Source organism: Monodelphis domestica, chromosome 6, assembly GCF_027887165.1.
Source record: "Monodelphis domestica isolate mMonDom1 chromosome 6, mMonDom1.pri, whole genome shotgun sequence".
Lineage (NCBI taxonomy): Eukaryota > Metazoa > Chordata > Mammalia > Didelphimorphia > Didelphidae > Monodelphis > Monodelphis domestica.
The window spans coordinates 158,689,190-158,710,034 of NC_077232.1; the positions used below are offsets into that span (position 1 = coordinate 158,689,190).

A 20,845-nucleotide genomic window follows, 5' to 3' on the forward strand; every position below is an offset into this window, starting at 1 on the left:
AGTATTTGAGGCTGGATTTTAATTCAAGACTTTCTGGCTCCAGGCCTTGTGTTCTGGTATCCATTGTGCCACCTACTTGCCCATTTAGAAGACAGTAATATGCAAAGATATATGTAAATCTAGCACACATACTAAGTAAATGCAAAGTAATTTTAGGAGGCACTAATGGAAATGCCTTATGTAGATGGTAGTATCTGACCTGAGCCTTGAAAGAACCTGGCCTAGAGAGTCCAAGAAAAAGAAGTAAGGAAAGAGAGCATGCTAGGAAAGGGGGGCAGTTTGTAAAAAGAAACAGAAGAGGGAGATACAACGTCAAATTTGAGGTCCATCAAGTGGGTCTGCTGGGCAGAATGTGGAAAATATGAACAGATGTAGCAGGGAATGTGTGGTAAGGTAGCCTGGGACCCAGACTATGAAGGGCTTTAAATGCCAAATGAAGGAGTTTTTATTTTATTTTATGGAATTTATGCCACCAAAAGGGAGCCAGGAAAGCTTCCGGAGCAAGGGAGGATCAATGTTTACTTTCTTGGTTCTAATAAGATTAAATTGCTTTTAATATACTGTAATTGCTGTTCTTTATCTGCAGTTGTGGAAGCATTTTTCCTAAATAGTACAACCAAAGGATACTTGGAAGTAGAGCTTTGCCCGTAAGTTCTTTATCTGCCATGTTTTCATTTTGCTTTGTTTTAGGCAAGCTTTTCAAGTAGCTTTCAAAAATCATTGGACTCCAAAAACTTCTATTTGTATAAAATTTATGTCATTAATTTGTTATCAATATTTAGTAATGGTAATAAATACTTAACATTATTTAATTTAATATTTAGTCATATTGCCCTAACCTTCTAGTGAGGTAAGAGAACTAATGATGTTAACTTTCAAATGTTGACTGGCATGCAAAATAGACTAACAGGTAAAAGTTTAAAAACCTTCTGAGTTTGTTGAATTTCTTCAGGGCTTAACTGGTGTGCTTTTTTTTTTTATTAACTCTGGGTTGATTTCATTAGAACTCTCACACTGGTGTCTAAGAACCTTTTTTATGATGACAGTTTATATATATACACACACATATATACACAACACAACTATCACAATAGAAAATTTAGTTAAAGGGAGTCAGGAAGTGAATGAAAGAGAAACAAAATAATTCTCAGTAATGCTCCTATTTATGGAAAAACTGTTTTTGGAATCAGAGGTGCTGGCTCAAATCCTGACTCTGCTACTTGCTAGCTTTGTGACATAGTGGATAAATTGGATAAATCACTTATTTGGGGCTCAATTTCTTCATCCATGAAATGATTGCACTGAACAAAATGACTTCTAAGGTTCCATATAAAGCTACAGATATAATTTTATTGTAATAAGGTTTTGTTTGAGGAAGCAAAGTTTTGGGGTGAAATAGTTCAGGCATGGAAATTTCTTAATGAGGGAACCATCTTTGACCTAGAAAACTTGTATTTCAAAGTGACCCTTGCAAGGAGAAAAACCTCATGATCTACTGTCAGTGGGGCACAACTAGTGGGGTTCTCATCTTTATTAATTTTTACCTTAATCCTTTAAAGGTAAACTCTATGTACAGTGCTACAAAGAGTTGATCTAACAAGTAATTATGAAAACATTTCAGGGAGACTTAAAATATTAGCAAAATGAATATTTTTTGGAAGCTAATTTTTGACCATTCAATGCTATGATTTGAAATGGAACTCAAGTTTTACATATTAGGAATGAAAATATCCTTCCCTCTTAGTGTGTTAGTTTAGGTCCCGATTGCTTCTTGTATAGATTATTGACAACATTTGGATTGGTCTCCCTGAGTTAAAGTATTTCCCTATGCCAGTGCATTTTTTACATTGCAGCCAAAGTAATTTTCCTTAAGGGTAGGTCTGACCATTAGACCATGACCTCCTTGAGATCAGAGATCAGAGAACATAGTAAATGCTTAATGTTTATTGACTGATTCCCTAACTCAGTGAAATCCAGTGACTTCTATTACTTCTAGGATAAAATAGAAACTCCTGTGTTTAATTTTAAAAGTCCTACAAAATCTCCCCTCACCTATTTCTCTAGCTTCATTGGACATGGATTCCCCTCTCCCACATTTCTCAATCCAAAATCAAACTGGCTTTCTCTCTGTTCTTTATACACAACCCTCTACCTTCCATCTCTGTGCCTTGTCCCATATGTGTCCCCTCCTCTTCTATCTTTTAGAGTCTATAAGAATTATAGACTGATAGATGTCTTATAGAGTCCTTTTCTTCTGTTAAGATAGAAATTAAGTACTAGCTTTTATATAAAGATTTTTCTGTTATCCTTTGCTCCTAGGGTTCACCCTTTTGAAATCATTAGGCATTGATAAAAACATGCATTCTATAATTATTTTTTAATGTATATTATGCCTCTTCTGATGTTGCGTCAGTTCTTTGATGGGAGGCACTGGTTTTGGTCTTGATTTTCAAAACCTTAGTTTTCTACCACAACTTAGTTCCTACCCACAAGTATGCAATAGTTACTTAATAAATGCTTACTGATTGGTTAATAGAGAGTTTTAGTGAAATGGGTCTTTCTTGGATGCTCATTTAAAATTGTTAAAAGTAGTATTGCTATGTCAATGGACTCTTTCCCAGGTTGGCCAGTTGGAATTCTTGTAAGCAACCTGAGAACGATTCAGGGATGTATTTTTTTTTTCCTGAGGCATAGAGTTATCTGCTGATATTCTCTTCTTTCTCATCTCTTCCACTCACTTGTGGTTTTCCCCTTACTTATGCCATTCTCATTCCTTTGCTCCTTATTTCAGAGTTTCCTGAATTTTTCTTAGACTTAGTAATTCAATGAGATAAACCAATCAGTTGGTGAAAAATCACTAAAGCACCTTATTGTAAATGCCTCTTCAACAAAATTTCAATTCAGCAAGCATTTGTTAAGTTCCTACCATATACCAAGTAGTTTGCTAGATGCTATATGCTATAAACAGTTTATTGGTAGAGGAAATTCTTCTTGGAAGTAATCCCAACAGAGCTCTCTTTCTTGTTCTAAATCCTTAGTTCACCACTAGGTTCCTTGATTTCTTTTGCTTTACTATTCCCCAAGTGGAAAAAAATGGTAAAAGGAGACTCTATGAAATTTTCTACGTAGTCATTTCTAAATTTATAGAAGTACTTTATCATTATATATGGATTAGTGTAACTTCTTCACAAATATTCTTTGACATGATTCTTGGTACTTTACATAAGCAAAAATAAAAAAAATGAAGTAAGCAATAAGACCTATAAGTGCTTTGTAGTTATCTCCAAGTACCCTGGGAGGGGAAATAAGCAAACAGGAATCTGCTGATCTCAAAGCAGTTATTTTGGATGTTATTGCTTAAACCAAACTTTAATTTGCTAAGATAGTTGTTTTAAATAAATTAAATCAGAAACATTCATCATTTATTTCCCAAATGTGTATTGGATTTCAGTTTAAAGTCTGGAGGGTGATTGGGGTATTGTGGCTCTTGGACAAGAAGGAAATTCAGGAACCAGTAGATAAATCCTCTCATTTTCCAGATGAAAAAAAATCAAAGTCTAAAGAGATTTAATGTTTTGACACTATTTATATGGATGGTATGGGATTTGAACCTTGGACTTCTGACTCTAGAGCCAAAGCTCTGTATATTGCATCCATTATAGAGCCTATTGAAGACTAAATTAAAGTTCGTCTAATTTTGGTTCATAACATACCACTGGACATCTGGAATTTATGGCACAAAATGAAATTGAAGGCCTTCCTGTTTCCACCTATATTGCTATTAATTATTGAAGGCTATTTATTGTGTTTGTGAATTATCTTTATGTCTTCCTATTTCTTTTACTTCTGATTTTCTGCTTCTTGGGCGTATACCTGGGAAGTGAAGAGAATGGGAGTTTAAATTTATATATGCTATTTTGTCACTGGCTAGAAACAGGGTAAAGAGGCTTAAATTTGATGTTGGTGTGCCATGTTTGAATGATTTCTGGATTAAGGATGTTCATTTTGTTTATTAAAACAGAGAAATAAGAATTCACTATATTTAACTTTATTAGACTCTATGAACCAGTTTTCTTTTAATTCTAAAGGTACACTTTACTCAAAAGACTATCACATTTATTGCCCACCTAAAATGCTTTATTTAGATTTTATAAAAAGGCAATGAATTTCCAAATATGCGATAGTGATACTTTCTATAATGTTAACTTTATCTTCCTAAGGCAATGATTTGGAGTTTAACCTTATCTATGATAGTTACAGGATTGTATTAAAAAAGATTATCTTTACATTTTAGAAAAAACCCTGTTCTTTTTGGACTGCATAATACTATTTGATGTACCTCCTACTTCTTTGAAAAGGTCATCTAAATGATAGAAAACACATAATTAGACTTGTACAAAATAAGTAATTCTTTTTTTTTTTTGCTAGCAATAGTCTGCCCTTTATATTCACCAATTACATACAATAATTAATGAATCCTCCTTTGTAATAAATCCTCAATGTTTTATCTGTCTAATTGATACAATTTTCGGCTTTGAAATAAATGTGGATAAAGCTCTTCCCAGGAAAATAGCAATAAAAATATACTAAGTAATGGCATCAATTACATATTTAACTTTTTAAAATATGTTCCATTATGGAGCTAAATCTTTAGTAGAGATACTGAGAGATTCTTTCAAATGGTCATAGATGTGGAGTTAGAAGGGGCTTCAAAAGTTATCTAGTCCAATCCTTTTATTTTAAAGATGAAGAAACTGAGAGGTGCAAGGACTTGCCAAGGTTTCACAGATAGTGATTGGCAGAGCCAGGATTAAAATCTTGATCCTCTGATGCACTTTTCAGTGTACCATGCCTTTTTCTTAGATTTCTACCTAGATATTATGTTTCTTGGCAGGGAAAAAAGAAAGTAAAACAATAAAGTCAATGGAAGAAATCTAAAATCATGGTCATTGGGTTGAAATGGGGCAGCCAGGTAGTTCAGTGAGTAGAATGCAGAGGTTGGAATCAGGAAAATACATCTTTCTGAGTTCAAATCTAGCCTCTGTCTCTTACTAACTGTGTAACTCTGGACAAGTCATTTAACCTTGTTGACTTCCGTTTCCTCAGCTATCAAATGATCCAGAGAAGAAAATGGCCAACCATTCCAGTATCTTTGCCAAGAAAACCCCAAAAGGGATCACAAAGAGCTGGATATTACTGAAACAACTCAACAATAACAGCAGTAACAACAAAGGGGATGAAATAGATAAAAGAATTTCTGTACCATTATTAGAAATTAAGCTAGTTTATATTGATGATATTTGACATTATAGGTACCATTGCCTTTTGAAGAAATCACATGATAACAGCTAATATTTACATAGTGCTTTAAAGTTTACAAGGCATTTTATATACATGATTTCATTCAAGTTTCCCAATGGCTCCGTGAGTTTGGGACTTGATAATATTATTTATATAGTATCATTAGAGTATTATGAAATCAATTTACCAATGGAGAAACTAAGACTCAGAATTTGTAGCAGTATCTTGCACATAGTCAGGAACTTAGTAAATGTGACTAACTGAAATTCAATGACGTGCTCATTGTGAAATAGTAGTAAATGTTGGAGACAAGATTCAAACCCAATTCTATCTACATCATTTGCTAAGTGAATTCATTGTATGATGTGAATTTTTCTCCTTTAATTAAAAAACAATAACTTCTGGGGAATAATGATTAGGGGATTTAATATCACGTTCTGTATGTGATTGCTGCTAAGATACTTATTTCTCCATTATTTTATTGAGGAAGTTTTTTTGCTGACTTTACAAATAACTTGGACTATTAAAAGAGTACTTGTGAGCTTGAAGGCTGAAATGAACATATATTCTGTTATGCAAATCAGGGAATTTGTGGACTGAGTACATGTTGATTCACTCATGTCTTTCTGAGCACTCTGTAAGTAGACTTATTAGCATATTATGTACAGTGGGCTGAGCATTATTAAAACAAATCCAAACAGCTGGTCCTTAAATTGATTCTTCCTACATTATAATTAACTTCTGACAGAGCTGAGAAGTTTAGATGAAGTTTAGGTTTCTCTAAACTTTCCTTTAATTTGAAGCTTCTTAATTTGAGTTGCTAGTCAGAAGTGAGGCCAAAGGGAATAGACCAGAACACTGCTTTCTATGTATGCAAATACCTTTCCATCTGTCTTCAACTATCAACAAAAAATAGAACTAATCAACATGGCAATCTTTCCAGAATGAGCTGTTGGTAAATCATGAATAGGACCATGAATAAACTAGATAGGAATTTAAATCCTATATATGCTTGAAGGAAGCAATCTGTGTTAACCATTCTATTTATTTTTATTTTTAAATGCTTACTGATGTCTTTTTGATTTTGCCTCATCTTCTTTTCCAGCTATCCTTTGGTCCTTCACCCAGTGAGCAATCCCTTATAACAAACAAAAATTATTTAAGAGAATCAATTGATACTGTGATGTTGTCCAACAATGCATATTACACTCTGTACCTTTTTGTCCCTTATCTATCCAAGGAAAGCAGGAAGGTGCATTTTCTCACTCCTTCTCTGAAGTCAAGATTGGTCATTACTATCACCTATGTAAGACATTCTATTTTGGTAGGATAATCAATACTCAAAAGTCAATGAACATTTATTTAGTGCCTACTATGTGCCAAGCGTGGCGCTAAGTGCTGGGGATACAAATTCAAATAAAGATGACAGTGCCTCCCCTTATTCTCTTACTGTTTTCTCTTTTGGTTTGTCTAGGCATGGACAACACCTGGTCCTTTTGCTCTCCAGTGGTGATGCTTTTGCAGTAAGTCCTACATGAAAAGTATTATCACCTATTAATGCTTTGATTTGATTTTTACCATACTAAGGATATTTTGCAATTATTGTACTTTTGAAAATTCTGTTTGACCCTTTTAGGATTTTAAAAACAATGTTTTATTTTTTCTCTAAGAGAAGAAAATCTATGCATCTAAGTATTTGTCTCTTATTTTTTGTCTCCTTTTCCCTATAAAAGAATATAGAAAGGTGAGTTCTTTCTTCCAAAGGTTAATTTGTTAATGGGCAACAATGATGGCTATTATGGGTGGGGGTGAGGGATACATTTTGTACAAGAAAGATCAGACTCTAGAGAAAGTTATCTGAAATTGTCTTGAAAACCATGACTTATGGATATTTCCATTAAGAAGCAAAGGCTCTTTTAAAATACAAATTGATTCTCTTTCAGCGAAAGAAAATGGGACTTTCAATATTTTTCAATATGTTTATAAAACTTATTTACTTTTCATTCAAACCAACTCCTACAACGTCTTTGTTTCTTTAGATTCTCCTATGTCCCCCAGACTATCTTGAAGATATTTTTGTCTTCTCTTTCTCCCTTATCTTTCAAAACCAGTCAATCATCAAATGTTGTATATCTTAACTTTAGAGTATTTCTCAAATGTATATCCCCTTTCCTAATTCCACCACTTCCATTCTAATTCAGGCCAGAAGGAAAATTGGCAATATTTATGCTTGGAATAAATGGCATTAAGCTGATCTCTCACTTCCCTTGGCTAAGGGGCAGAATAACAGAAATCTTGGAACTCTCCTAGGGAAGGCCATTACTGGGGGAACCTCTGCCTTTGGGGATGATAAGCTAATCAAAGTAGTTTCAAACCTGAGCTTTCACTACCAAGTTCTGTGTTTGGAATTCTCTTCTTCCCTGGTTCTACTTTCTGGTTTTCCTGACAGTGTCTTTCTTCAATTCTTAGCTAAAATCCTACTTTCTGTAAAAGGATTGTCTTTGTGTCCCTTAATGCAAGTGCCTTCCTGATGTGATTATCTTCAATGTATCCCATCTATATTTTATTGGCATATAGTTGTTATCATGTTGTCTCCTCCATTAGATTGTGAGCTTCTTAAGGGCAGGGACCATTTTGTTTTTCTTTGTATCTCTAGCTCTTACCACAGAATCTGGAGCTAGACTTGGCCATTATTATCTCTGTGACCTTGGACAAGTTATTAAACACTCAATGTACTAGGCAACTTTCTAAGACTCCTCTGTATCAGTGAAATACCAATGAAATCACAGGGCCAGTCCGTATGTATCCCCCATTATTTGTAATGTGGGTCAAAGTGAGGAAGAGGCTGGAGACAGGCAGAGATGGCCATTGTGCTCAATAAGGTGAGATGAGTATTCTTCCTGAGGACAGACATAATGTCGAGGCAGTGGGAATGTAAAAAGTTAGAATGGATGAAGGAGGTGAAAGTGAGAGGATTGGGCAACTAGTTGATAGCAGAAATAAAGATTTGGAGAGAAGGATTTTTGAAGCAAAAATAACTGCCTGGCAAATGGAGAATAACTGAATTCCAAATGGGAATGGAAAGGATAGCTAGATTCATTCAGAGATGGTTGTAAGTGATTCACAGGAGCCTTAAGCAAGTCTTTGCACAGATCTTTTCTGTGAAGTACTTGGGAAAGGAGAATGATAAAGTATATGACAGAAGGGCTATTGACTGTTTTGTTTAAGGAGGTAGAAAATAGGGGTTCTCAGAATCACAGGTTCTTTACACTATTGAACTCAGCTTTTAAAGTATTTGTAGGCACTTGATTGCGAGGTAGATGGCAGGATGCTTCAAAGGACTCCAAACCAGGCAATCAAAAGGCCAAAGATAGCAGACTATCAGTAACCTTAAGAGAAAAAGTGAAACACCATTAATGCGGCTAGATCTTTCATTGACTCACCTAACAAACCTGAACCAAGAGAAGGCTTGGGATACAATGGAGGAAGGTGAACTGCTTTAAATAATTATATTTGCCATTTAAATTTATGAAGGGTATAAGGATATCATAGCCTAGTGTGCCTAGGATTCTCAAAACGAATAGACTGAATTAACTGAAAAGAAAATCATCTGATCAATAAAGCCAATTTCCCGGTTTAAAAAAAAAAACTGACTTAAAAGTTTAAGTACTGCATGGAATGTGACTCTCTTCACACTTCATATTTCAAAATTTCAATAGATTTGTGATCTTATCCATGTGGCTATTCTTTTCAACAGCATAGTTCCTGCTCATTCAAGGTGACTCTAATCCATGATCAGCAATAAATATTCCATGGCAGGGGCTGACAGGCTGGGGGCCTTCCTCTGTGTCTCAAAATTAGACAGAGGCCAGGCTGCACCTCATTCTCAATTGTCCATCTTTTGTGCCTCCCCTCCCCCCATTTGAAATCAATTATTTGTAATATGCTCCAATTGATGTATGTATCTTGTATCTCTCCATTGACTTTTAGATGTTTTGAAATCTTGATTCTAACAAAAACCCTGTGAAGGAGTTACGTGTGTCATTTTCATTTTACAGATAAGAAAACAAGTTCAGAGAGGTTGTGGCTTGCACATGGACTCATAATAAGTTTTAGAGGGAGTTTTTTGTTTCAAGTTTAGTTTTCTATTTATTTTGCTTCTCTGCTTCCTTTTTTGTTGGTAAAACATATACATAGATTATCTCATTAGATTGTCACAAAAAACCTATGAGGTTCTTGCTATAGGTATTATTAAGCCTATTTCACAGAATTGGAAACTAAGGCTTAAAGAAATAGAGTGACTTGCCTGTGATCATGTAGTAAGTTTTAGAGTCTGAATTTGTTATGACGTTTTGTTTCCAAAGCTTTAAAAGTATTTTAATGTAATTTTGAATGCCATATTCCTCAGAGGTAGCAAGGTAGAGGGGTAGCTTGGTAGAACAGGTAGCATTTTAGACCTGGACTTAGTAAAATGTAAGTTCACATCCCACTCCTGACAATAAGTAATGTGTAATCATGGGAAACTCATTTAACCTCTCTGAATTTCAGGTTCTGCATCTGTAAAATGGAAATAATACCTGTAATACCTCCTTATTGATCAGATGAGAGATAATACTATATAAAATATACAAAATTTAAAGCACTATCTAATGGAAGTTATGATTATTATTATTTAAAGCAGGAAAAAGGTAGCTTATTGTATTCTTATGGGGTAATAATATTTCAGTACATTCTTAAGCCACAACTTATTTAACTATCCTTCAAATAATAGGCAACCTCTTTGTTTCCAGTTTTTTGAACAATAAAGAGATGCTTTAATACTTTTAAACATAGGAGTCCCTTTCCTGTCTCTTTGATCTCTTTGAGGCATAGGTCTATTAGTGGTACTACTGTTTCAAAGGTGACTTTATGGTCATAGTTCTAAATTGCTTTCCATAATGACTTCTCTAGATCTTTTATATATGAGCTATCTAGTTACATTTCCCCTACCCTGAGCCTGAGTATAGGGCTTTATATTTTCCCTTATTACATTTTATCTTAATAAATTTGGTCCAATGTTACAGCCTGTCAAGATCTTTTGGACTTTTAATCTTCTTGTCCAATGTATTAATTTCCTCTCCAACATTTATGCCTTTTGCATATTTGAAAATCATGCCATATAAAGCCTTTATTCAAGTTATTGTCAAAATTCTCAAATAAAACAGGGTGTAGGACCAAGTCCCTGGGTATTCTATTGAAGTCCTCCCTACAGATTGGGATTCATCCATCAGTGCTTTTTGGGTCCAGTCATTCAAAGAGTTCCTATCCAACCCATCTACCTATCCAAACCACCATACTTAATAATGACAATGATAGAAATTCACATAGTGCTTTAATTTTTTGAAAAAAGACTCTGATGTTGGGAAAGATTGAAGGCAAAGGAGAAAGGGATCACAGAGGATGAAAAAGAGAGAGAATGTGAACTTGGACGGACTTTGAGACATACTGGAGGATGGAAGGGCCAGGCTTGCTATAGTCTAGGGCAGCGGTTCTCAACCTCTCAATTTGTAGCAATGAGAAAACATAATGCATATCAGGTATTTACATTCCGAATCATAACTGTAGCAAAATTACAGTTTTGAAGTAGCCACCAAAATAGTTTTTTGGTTTGGGGTCACCGCAACATGAGGAACTGTATTGCGGGGTCACGGCATTAGAAAGGTTGAGAACCACTGGTTTAGGGGGTTATGAGGAGTTGGATCTAGTGGAAGGACTGAACAACAATAAATATCTGAAAAATTTTTGAAAGCTTAAGTGAAGGGTAGGGCGATTTGGGAAGCTTATTAATCCTTTTTTCCCTACCTTCACTTTCCCCATCAATTGAAAATAATAATGTACCTGGAGTCATAATTAGCTTAGAATAATCAGGGTTTTGCCCCAAGTTTTCAAAATTGTGTACACTGATAGCAGGTAGAAATAACCGAACCTAACACTTAGTTATCAAGAATAAAGAGTCAAAACAAGGGAATTCCTCCTTGGCCTGGTCCTCACACTGGTCCCCTGACCCCCAATAGCTTCAAGGTGTGGAAAAGTCACTGTCTCTTCTCTAGAAGGAAGTTGGAGAGAAATTGCCCGCAGCTAAATGAATTTGTCTTAAACAATTGTTTTGAGATTTGATGCTCCCTCCAGATACCAGTAATTCTCCTTCCAGATCTTATGGTCATTCCCTTAAAAAATAAAGCCAGTGGATATGGGTCTCATGCCTTCCTGACACATTTGCAAATTGCCAGTCCTTGCTTTCTTTCTTCCCCTCCCCATTTTTCATGGTGGTAATTAAGGATTGTAAATTTCACTTTATCATTTGTGTTGGGACGAGTAGCATAAATCATTGTAATGGTGCGTTTATTTCAGTAATGCCAGCATGCCTGCAAATCACTTGTAAATTGGTTCCATGGGTGTACTGCTCTCCAATTAATCAGAAACCCATGGGCATACATTTCCTGGGCTTCTGTCAAAGGCTTTGTTACAATAAGTAAAAAAAAGCTGTTGCTGACCTTTCTCCGTTTTTATTTATCATTGGTAAGGACTTAATGGCTTTAGAGCCCTGGTGCTGCGCATGGGGATGTTTTCATAGTGGGTCCTGGCATAAAGCTAACTGAACATTCCATTTCAACTCTATAGTCCAGGATTTATACTCAAGAAAATGTCAAGTGGCCCATGTGTGGTTCATGTTCAGTAAAAGTACTATCGGCTTGAAAATGGAATTTTGTACCCTTTGAACATTTGGGAGAAGGAGCATTCACAGGTAGGATTATGAGAGATGGCATTAAGGTTTGACATAAACTGACAGATCATATGGATGAAAAAAGGGAAGGAAACACATATGATAGAACAAACCAGGGAATATGCACGGACAGGGCACACAAATGTGTCTGGGTTAATTCATGCTTCCAATACTTCAGAGTGACCAGTCCGCATCCTCAGGTGGAGATGGGGAAAGTTTCTTTCTCGGCTGAGAGACTGCTGCTCTTTGTTCTCTGACACATACTTCTGCTGAGAGAAACTGGATATTTTTATTTCCAGACCCCTCTGTTGTGGGACATTCGAGCAATGGACACCCTGGCCACTGGGTGCTGTTCTCTGCTGCCATTGGTTGGTCTTTGGCTACTCTGCTGCCCTGCAGTGGAGATGGGAGAGGAGGGAGTCATTCAGCTACTTAACTTGATCACTTCAGATGCTCCATTTATCTCTTTTATGATGTAGCCCAGCAAGTTAAAGAGAAGAGACTTCAAGTATTTCTAAAGCTCTTCCTCTGAAATTACTTTTCTTTCCTGTCTTCTGGATTTCTTTAGTCTTACTCTGGCAGCTAGATGGAGCAGTGGATAGAGTGCGAGCCTGAACTCAGGAAGACTCATATTCCGTGGTTCAAAACATGTTTCAGATGCTTAGTAGTTGTATAGCTCTGGGCAAGTCACATGACCCTTTTTGCCTCAGTTTCCTCATCTGTAAAGTGAGCTGGGGAAGAAAATGGCAAACCTCTCCAGTACTTTTGTCAAGAAAACCTCAAATGAGGTGATAAAGAGTCTGAAATAATGAAACAACAATAATATAACTCTTGTTTGATCTTTTTTTTTTTTTCAGTGGGAGGACAGAATTTGCATTAGACCTGTAATTTTATTTTACAGGGAATCATGATCAGGAAATTCTCTCAGTCAAAGCAGGGTGATACAGATTTTACAATGTACAGCAGGTTGCCCTAGATGATGTAAGTAGAACTTGAAGTCAGGGTTTTTTTGACTCAGAGGTCAGCAATGTATATATTCTTCTACACTGTTCCTCTTATCTGATTTGTAATCAGGAAATTCTTTTTAATTCTTGTAACCTAAAGGAGTTCAGTAAAGTTGGTAAAGGGCACTACAACCCTCTATTATGATATGGTGCTGAACTTGGGGTCCAAGACCTGAGTTCAGATCCTAACTCTTCTTTCTTCTACCTTTACATCTTTAGGCAAGTCACTCTGTGGGTCTAAGTTTACACATTTGTGAAATGAAAAAGTTGGATTAGATGGCCCCCAGGGTTAGTTCAATTTTAGATTTGTAAATATTTATGAATCCCAGTCCCTCTTGCTCCATATAAATCACAGAGGCAGGACTAGTTATAGAATAGAAGAGTCCTAGTGACTTTTGCCCTACTTCTCACCAAAGACAATGCTCCCTGCATACAATTTCATTTTTCAGGATACTCCTTTCACCAATACAAAAAACATTCACTCTAAGATGTTTAGCAGAAAGTCTTCAAGAGTTGCTGTGCCTGAAAAATTCATTGATCTGTACTCAAACTGGAGGCAAACATCTCTAAACTAATCTAGGTTGACCCTTGGTTGGCAGGCATCACTAAGTTCTTCTTTAAAGATTTTCCAGCCTGTTATGACTTACCAATGCTTGTACCCTTCTGGCATACCCTTTGAGAACCCAGAGTCACCTTCATCTCCATGCCAATTCCATAATGAAGTTGAGAGAAATGTGACATCTCTTTATCAGGGGATCCTTAATCATTTTGGCATGTCATAGACCTGTGGCAATGTGCTAAAGCCTCTGGACCCCCCCCCCCTTAGAATTAAGTTTTCAAATGTAAAAAATAAAATCAATAAGATTACAAAGGAAACTAATTATTATAGTTATCAAAATCATTGGAATAATAAGCTCACAAGCCCTAGCTTAAGAATTTCTGTTTTAAGAATTTTTATCTACATAGAATTAGAATTTGACTAATGGTGCAATATTATGTCAATAATGTTGACAATAACTGACATTTCTATAGGGCTATGTGGTCTATACAATCCCTTCCACTTTTTATTATTTAAAAAAATTAATTAATTAAAATTAATTAAACATTAATTAAAAAAACAATAATCATTGATAGAGTGCGGGTAATATTATTTCTACCTTATAAATGATGACTCTGAGGCACAGGGAAGTTAAATGATATATACCAAGGTCAAATAGATAATAAGTGGTAGAATTAGGATTCAAACCTATTTCTGCTGATTTAAAACTCATTGCTCTTCTTAGCCAGGTACTGGGAGAGTATTAGCCTTTTGTTTTTATTTCATGTTTAAAATTAACAATCTGGCAAAAGAAGTGCCTGAACTTAGAGAAAATGCCCCCCTAATAAAAAATAGCTTCTACAAATGTAGATTTTCAATTTCTATTCGCAGTATTTAGAGTTGCCAATGGGAAATCAAGATGAGTATAATAACAATTTTTTGTTGTTGTTCAGTCATTTTAGTCAGGAGTCTGATTCTTAATGAATAATAATAAATTTGTTTAGAATATAAAAATTGAATTGACTAGAAGATAATTTCTGTAATAGAATTGCTCTTGTATAATTGAAATGATAAGATTAGGTTGACTATGAATCTTCTACAATGAAATCTGATTTTAGCCTCTTATTAGAATTTCCAAAAATGAAAAAAAAGAAATGTTTCTGGAAAGCCATTTTCAATTTAATGCTCTCTCTCTCTCTCTCTCTCTCTCTCTCTCTCTCTCTCTCTCTCTCTCTCTCTCTCTCTCTCTCTCTCTCTCTCTTTCTCTTTCTCTCTCCCTCTCCGTACATATATATGTATATAAAATGTATATGTAAACACACACGCATATATACACATACATATGTTTGTGTATGCATAGATGAGTTTGCTTATTGTAATGAAGGCTATCTTAGAACCAAAAATGGAGGAAAAATGAAGACTTAATCCCTGGGTTTTGAAACTTGGGGGAAATAGGCCTTCTCCCTAGGGCAAATGCTAAACTTGACACTAATGTCATGGTTCTCTACTGCCTTTGCTGCCTGACACTACCTGCAGTGTCATTGCTGAGACACAGGGCCTAAATTTATCCAGTGGGCCATCATGGTGGGAGGCAAGGTGGAAAGGATTCTATTGCCCCAAATTCTAGTGTCACTGAACCCAAAGTCAGAGTGCCCTCTGTGCTATTGTCATGCCCAAAGCAACCCCCACACTTCCCTTTTAATTAGAGATCTGGGGTAATGGGCTACTTTAGAAGGGAGAGACAGAGAAAAAATTCAGACAAAACGATGCACAGAAACAGAGAGAGACCAGACAAATTGAGAGAGAGAGAGAGAAAGAGAGAGAGAGAGAGGGAAAGAGAGAGAGAAAGAGAGAGAGAGAGAGAGAGAGAGAGAGAGAGAGAGAGAGAGAGAGAAGAGAGACAGAAAGAAATTATAGAACACTAGTTTGCCTTGTTCTTTACTCTTATATTCTCAGAAGGAATTAATGGAAATACTTCATTTCTACACCACAGAACCAGAGATCAGAGGAAAAAAAAAACCCACATTGTCTCAACTCGTGTTAAGTTAAAATTGAATTGTCTTGGTAACTACTTTACTCTTAGGATACAGTGTGGGAAGTAGTGACTCTGGTTCTGAGTGGCTGGGAGAGTCAGGGAGTCCTAGATTCAGTTAGCTTCTAGCCTATGCACCTTTGGGCCTTAGTAATTCCCTAGAATTGACCTATTGAGTTATATACTGGTTACAATCAAAATTGTTCTAGTAGGTTGCCCACACTGGGAATTCCTCATGCTGATGAAAACACAGAGCCTTCAACTAGAGAGAACTTTTTCACTCTAGGGCATCAAAGCACAGGTACTACAAGTTTTATTTGGGTGTGTTGGGAGAGAGTGTGTAAGAATTTCAGTAATGACATATATTCTTTACGTGGAGGAGAAATCAGTTATCAGAAGATATGAAAAAAATTTTCCTATTTCTTTGTTTTATTAAAGTATGTCTCCTATTGTTGAATGTCATCGAGCCTAGTTGTTGCTCTGTGATTCTCTGAGATATGAAAGATAAGGAATTAGTATGTAGAGGAAGAACTTTAGTTCTCAGGTTTCTACCTAGAATATAACTTTAACTTGATGGCACTCATATGACTTAAGGCTTTTTATTCCACTGTTATTTCTTTTTTAAAAAATGTTTTCTTTATTCTTTTAAAAATATTGCTATTTTTATTGTCCCAATGTCCACCTCACAACCTGTAAGACAAACAAAACCCCAACAAACTGATGACTCCTCCCTATCAACAAAGAAAATATAGTTAAGCAAAACAAATCACTACATAGACTGATACATATAGGATGAAACATGCTTCATTACACATCTGTAGAGTGATACTTTGGGGCTGATAGGAAGAAAGCACATTTCAAGTGAAGATTAGACACTTTATTCATCAGAATTCTGGTGCCTCTCAGCCTTGGTTTCCTTGACATTATTGTATTCACAATGACTTCTTAAGAAGAGATTAAATAAATCAAACTAAACTTTGAAAGCTGTCTCATTTCACTTAGAAATGTAACTAGAATGAACTGAAAAACCAAGTTCTTAAAGATGAAGTACATGACCCTCTTTCCTATTCCCTTCCTGACCATTATCTCACCCAATTGATCATTTCTGGCCCAACAACCAGCATGAGAAATTTCCAGCTAAAGACCTTTCATTCTTTAAGGCACAGCAAAAAGGAGCTTGGAATGAAAAAAGCCATGACCATAGTGGTAAGTGCATTCTATCAAGAATAAATAAAATCTCCAAAGCTTGACAGGGAAGAATATGGAGAGGTATTCAAGCGACTAACCACAAGTAAAGGATTTTCCTTTTCCTGGAGGAATCTATTCCAGGAAGAAATTGATCTGAAGCCCCTCTGCATACAAAAGCAGAAGGGCAATTTTTAGAGCCAAGGGAAAATCTCAGTTGAGGCCAGCTGGTAATCTTAAGCGAGGAAATAGTCTATTATATCTGTCTGGTATATATCCAAAAGGTTCACTTTTCTCTTGTGGATAGAATGCTCTGGTTAGAGTGAGTCAGACGTAGGTTTGAAACCAGCCTCTGGCACTTACTAGCTGTGTGAACCTGGGTAATTAATTTTATTTCTCTGAGTCTCAGTTTCCCTTTATATTGCCTACCTTAAGGGATTATTTTGAGGATCAGTGATATATGCAAAGTACTTTGTGAGCCTTAAAGTGGCATGCACATTATTATTCTCCCCCTCATGGATTTATTTATGCCCTGAGAAGTAGTTAACATAATGAATAGAGAACTTGACTTGGCATTCAAACATTTTGAATCATGCCTTTGAGATTTTTTGGCTGTGTGACTTTAAGCAAGTACCTTAAGCTCTTTAAGTCTCCTTTCTTAATCTTTAAAATGAAGATGATAATAAAGCAAGGTATAAATGAATAAATAGATGAATGAAAAGCCATTTATTAAGAGCTTGCCATATGAAGTACTAGGCAGCTAGGTGGCACAGTGGATAGAGTGGCAGGTCTGGAGTCAAGAAGACTCATCATCTTGAGATCAAATCTTGCCTCAGATATTTACTAGCTGTGCTTCCCTGAGCAAGTAACTTAACCCTGTTTGCCTCACTTTCCTCATCTGTAAAATGAACTGGCAAAGGAAATGGGAAAACCACTCCAGTATCTCTGCCAAGAAAACTCCAAATGGGGTTATGCAGAGTTGATCATGAGTGAAAAATGACTCAAAACAAGAAATGTAAAGGGCTAGCAATACTGATAGAAAAATCTCTTGTCTCAAGGATTTCATATTCTAACGATAATTATAGCTAGCATTTGGATAGTGGCTTAAGGTAGACAAAGTTCTTTGCATATGCTATTTTACATCAACCTGGTGCAGTAAGTAGGTAACAAGAGGAGATAACACATGTTAGATAATAGAGTTTCAGCTGCAAGTCAGATAATAAGGTCCTATGGTTGAATTCCCTGTTTGACAAACTTCAGTGGCTCTCTATTACTTTAAGGATCAATATAAAACCTTGTTTGGCTTCTAAAGCCCTTTATAACAAATCTCTTCCCATCTTGTCATGTTTCCTACCTAAGCCTACTTGCAGGGTTCCATATATTCTGTTATACAGCAACACTGGCCTTCTTGTTCCTCCAAGACACTCATCATTGAAAAGGTCAAGAGTAGCATCCTCTGGTGGTTAAATATATTTTAACATCACATGTCCTGTGCTATTTTTTTTTTTTTTGTGGGAAATATTCTCTGCTATTCTGTATTTCATTGAACACTAGCCATGTGAATATGGCATAGTGCAATCAACCACTGCATGGATTTAGACAGTGTTTACTTATTTCTTCCATGTATTTTTCCATTTGTCTTTGTGTTAATGCTCAATTTTAATTCTTCAGATCTTGGTATTACATAATTGCTTTCTTGGATATGCTATAAGATCACTTGTGAAAAGTCCAAATCCTCTGCTTCTCTAAAGTTCACAAGATTGTTTTCTGGTCAAGGAGGGGGAAAAGACACTGAGGCTGAAGTCAAGACCAAGATCAAGGCCAAGGGAATCCTCCTGCCTGCTGTCCAAGGATTTATTTTTCCTCAGAAGATGCTCATTTCCCCCCAGAGCCAGACATTTGAATCTCTCAGGATCTGAATCAGTTTGTTATTTTTTGAAGACCCACAGAGAATGGCTAAGCCCTTTAATTTATCTGAACAGGTTTTATATTCCATCTAGTTACCTATTGACTGATTTCTAGAACTTATTTGCACATTGAATTGGTTGATTGGCTTGACAAAGTTACCAGAGCTTAGCATCTAGTCAGTCACTGTAAGTGGGGTGGGATAATTGTTTAGGCTGATTATATTCTTGAGTAGCTCTCCCCTCCTATCCCATATCTAATAGAAACAAAATGAAGTCCCTTTTCCTATGAACTTCCTATAATGAGACAGCTTCCTTATCTCTGAAATGATCATGCCCTTTAAATTAAGAGATATACCTTGGAGCCTCCTCTTTTAATGTGAGTCTTCTAGTAAAAGTTTACAGAACTGTTCCTGCCACCTGGGAGGTCTACTTCAATATTAAAGTACTAATAAACCCTTCATTTTCAGCTGTCTGTATCCTTCAAGAAAAAGGCACATAGTCCTGTAGGGATTGATTCCACAGTTACAGGTTTAGATGAGAGGAATTTTGATCTCCATATTGGAGGCGTTACATTCTCTCCCTAGTGCATCGTTGATATTATAACTGGAAGAAAGAGAATAGGCAGCCTGTTAAAAATGAGCTCAGATAATCAATGTCAATTTTTTCCCCTGACAGATGATTGCTTGTGTTCTGGATTTTAAGCCTTGCTCTGGTAAAATGTTATGAAGTTTGAGGTGATTCACTTATATATGAAGATTATCCTTCATCCAATATGCTTTTATATAGTGCCTACCATGTTGCTAGACATTGGGCAAAGAAGATTTTACAAATATTATTTTATTTGGGAGATAGATAAATACAACACATATAAAATATAAATGCAGAATGAACACAAAGTAGGTTATTTTGTGTGAACATAATTTTCCAAAAGAAGGTGTTTACTATCTTCCTGACATGCTCTGCGTCTGTTGAAGCCAAGAATAGATCATCTACATATTTGATTAATTTGCTATTTTTAAATGTTATATTATCTGTGTCTTGGCTTAAAATTTGTGCAAATAAACTCGGGCTTTCCATGTAACCCTGGGGAAGACAACTCCATATATATTTGAGCCCACCCAAGTGAAAGCAAAGATATGCCTGGAGTTCTTATGCATGGGTATGGAAAAAAAGGCTGAGCACAAGTCCACAACTGTAAAGTATGTAGCTGTGCTAGGAATAGAGGAAATAATAGTATTTATGTTGGAAACTATGGAGTGTCTCTTTATAATGTGATTGTTCACAGCCCTCAGATCTTGTACGAATCTAAAGAGATGCTTGCCATCGGGCCCCCTTTTTGGTTTTTTTAATGGGCAGGATGGGTGTTTTGTATTCAAATTTACAAGGGATTATTATTCCCTTGTCAATTAATGAGTTTATTACTGGAGTAATACCCTCAAATGCCTCTTTTGAGAGGGGATACTGAGGAATGGAAGGAGGTGGGCTAGATTTAGTTTTTATCTGCACAGGAACAGCCGACTTAAGTAAGCCTACATTGGAAGAAGATGTGGCCCAAAGAGACTCAGGTTTATCTGTAGGTATTACAAAGGTGGGATGCTCTTTCCCCTCCTGACTCTCTGAGAGAATTACAGGGAGTAAATTTAAAGATTCCTCAGGTACTTCCAAAGATAAGGAACCATCTGGGGAGCACGTTATTGTGGCTCTGAGTTTGCATAGAAGGTCTCTCCCCAGCAAATTTAAAGGGGAGTCAGGCATCAAAAGGAAGGAATGTTGTACTTCTAGGGGTCCTACAGACACCAATCTAGGGGAAAGTTTTTTAATTCTTTGGGGTATTCCTGACACTCCCATTACACTCTCTGAGCCAATGGAATAACAATGTAAATCAGGTGTACTCTTTAATACAGACCTTGAAGCTCCAGTGTCTAAAAGACAATCTTAATAGGTGTTACCTACATTTAAGGTAACATGGGGTCCATTAGTATGGGGGGCAGTGGATAGGAACAACGGGTAGTAGGACATAAGGGTTCGGAAAATCAAAGGTTGTATCCTCTGATTCCTGTTCTGTACTATTTCAGGTACTTCTCTTAGAGGAAACAGGCTTCTAATTGAATTTGG

The 20,845-nt window shown here is 36.1% G+C and overlaps 1 protein-coding gene across 1 annotated transcript in view; it reads left to right on the forward strand.

Annotated features, from left to right (window-relative positions):
* LOC100011172 (UPF0462 protein C4orf33 homolog) overlaps positions 1 to 20,845 on the forward strand; it is a 55,767-nt gene that overhangs the window by 24,696 nt on the left and 10,226 nt on the right. Inside the window, exons 6-7 of the mRNA XM_007496345.3 lie at positions 587 to 647; positions 6,776 to 6,824. Of these exons, the coding sequence (XP_007496407.1) occupies positions 587 to 647; positions 6,776 to 6,824 (110 nt within the window). The remainder of the gene's footprint in view (positions 1 to 586; positions 648 to 6,775; positions 6,825 to 20,845) is intronic.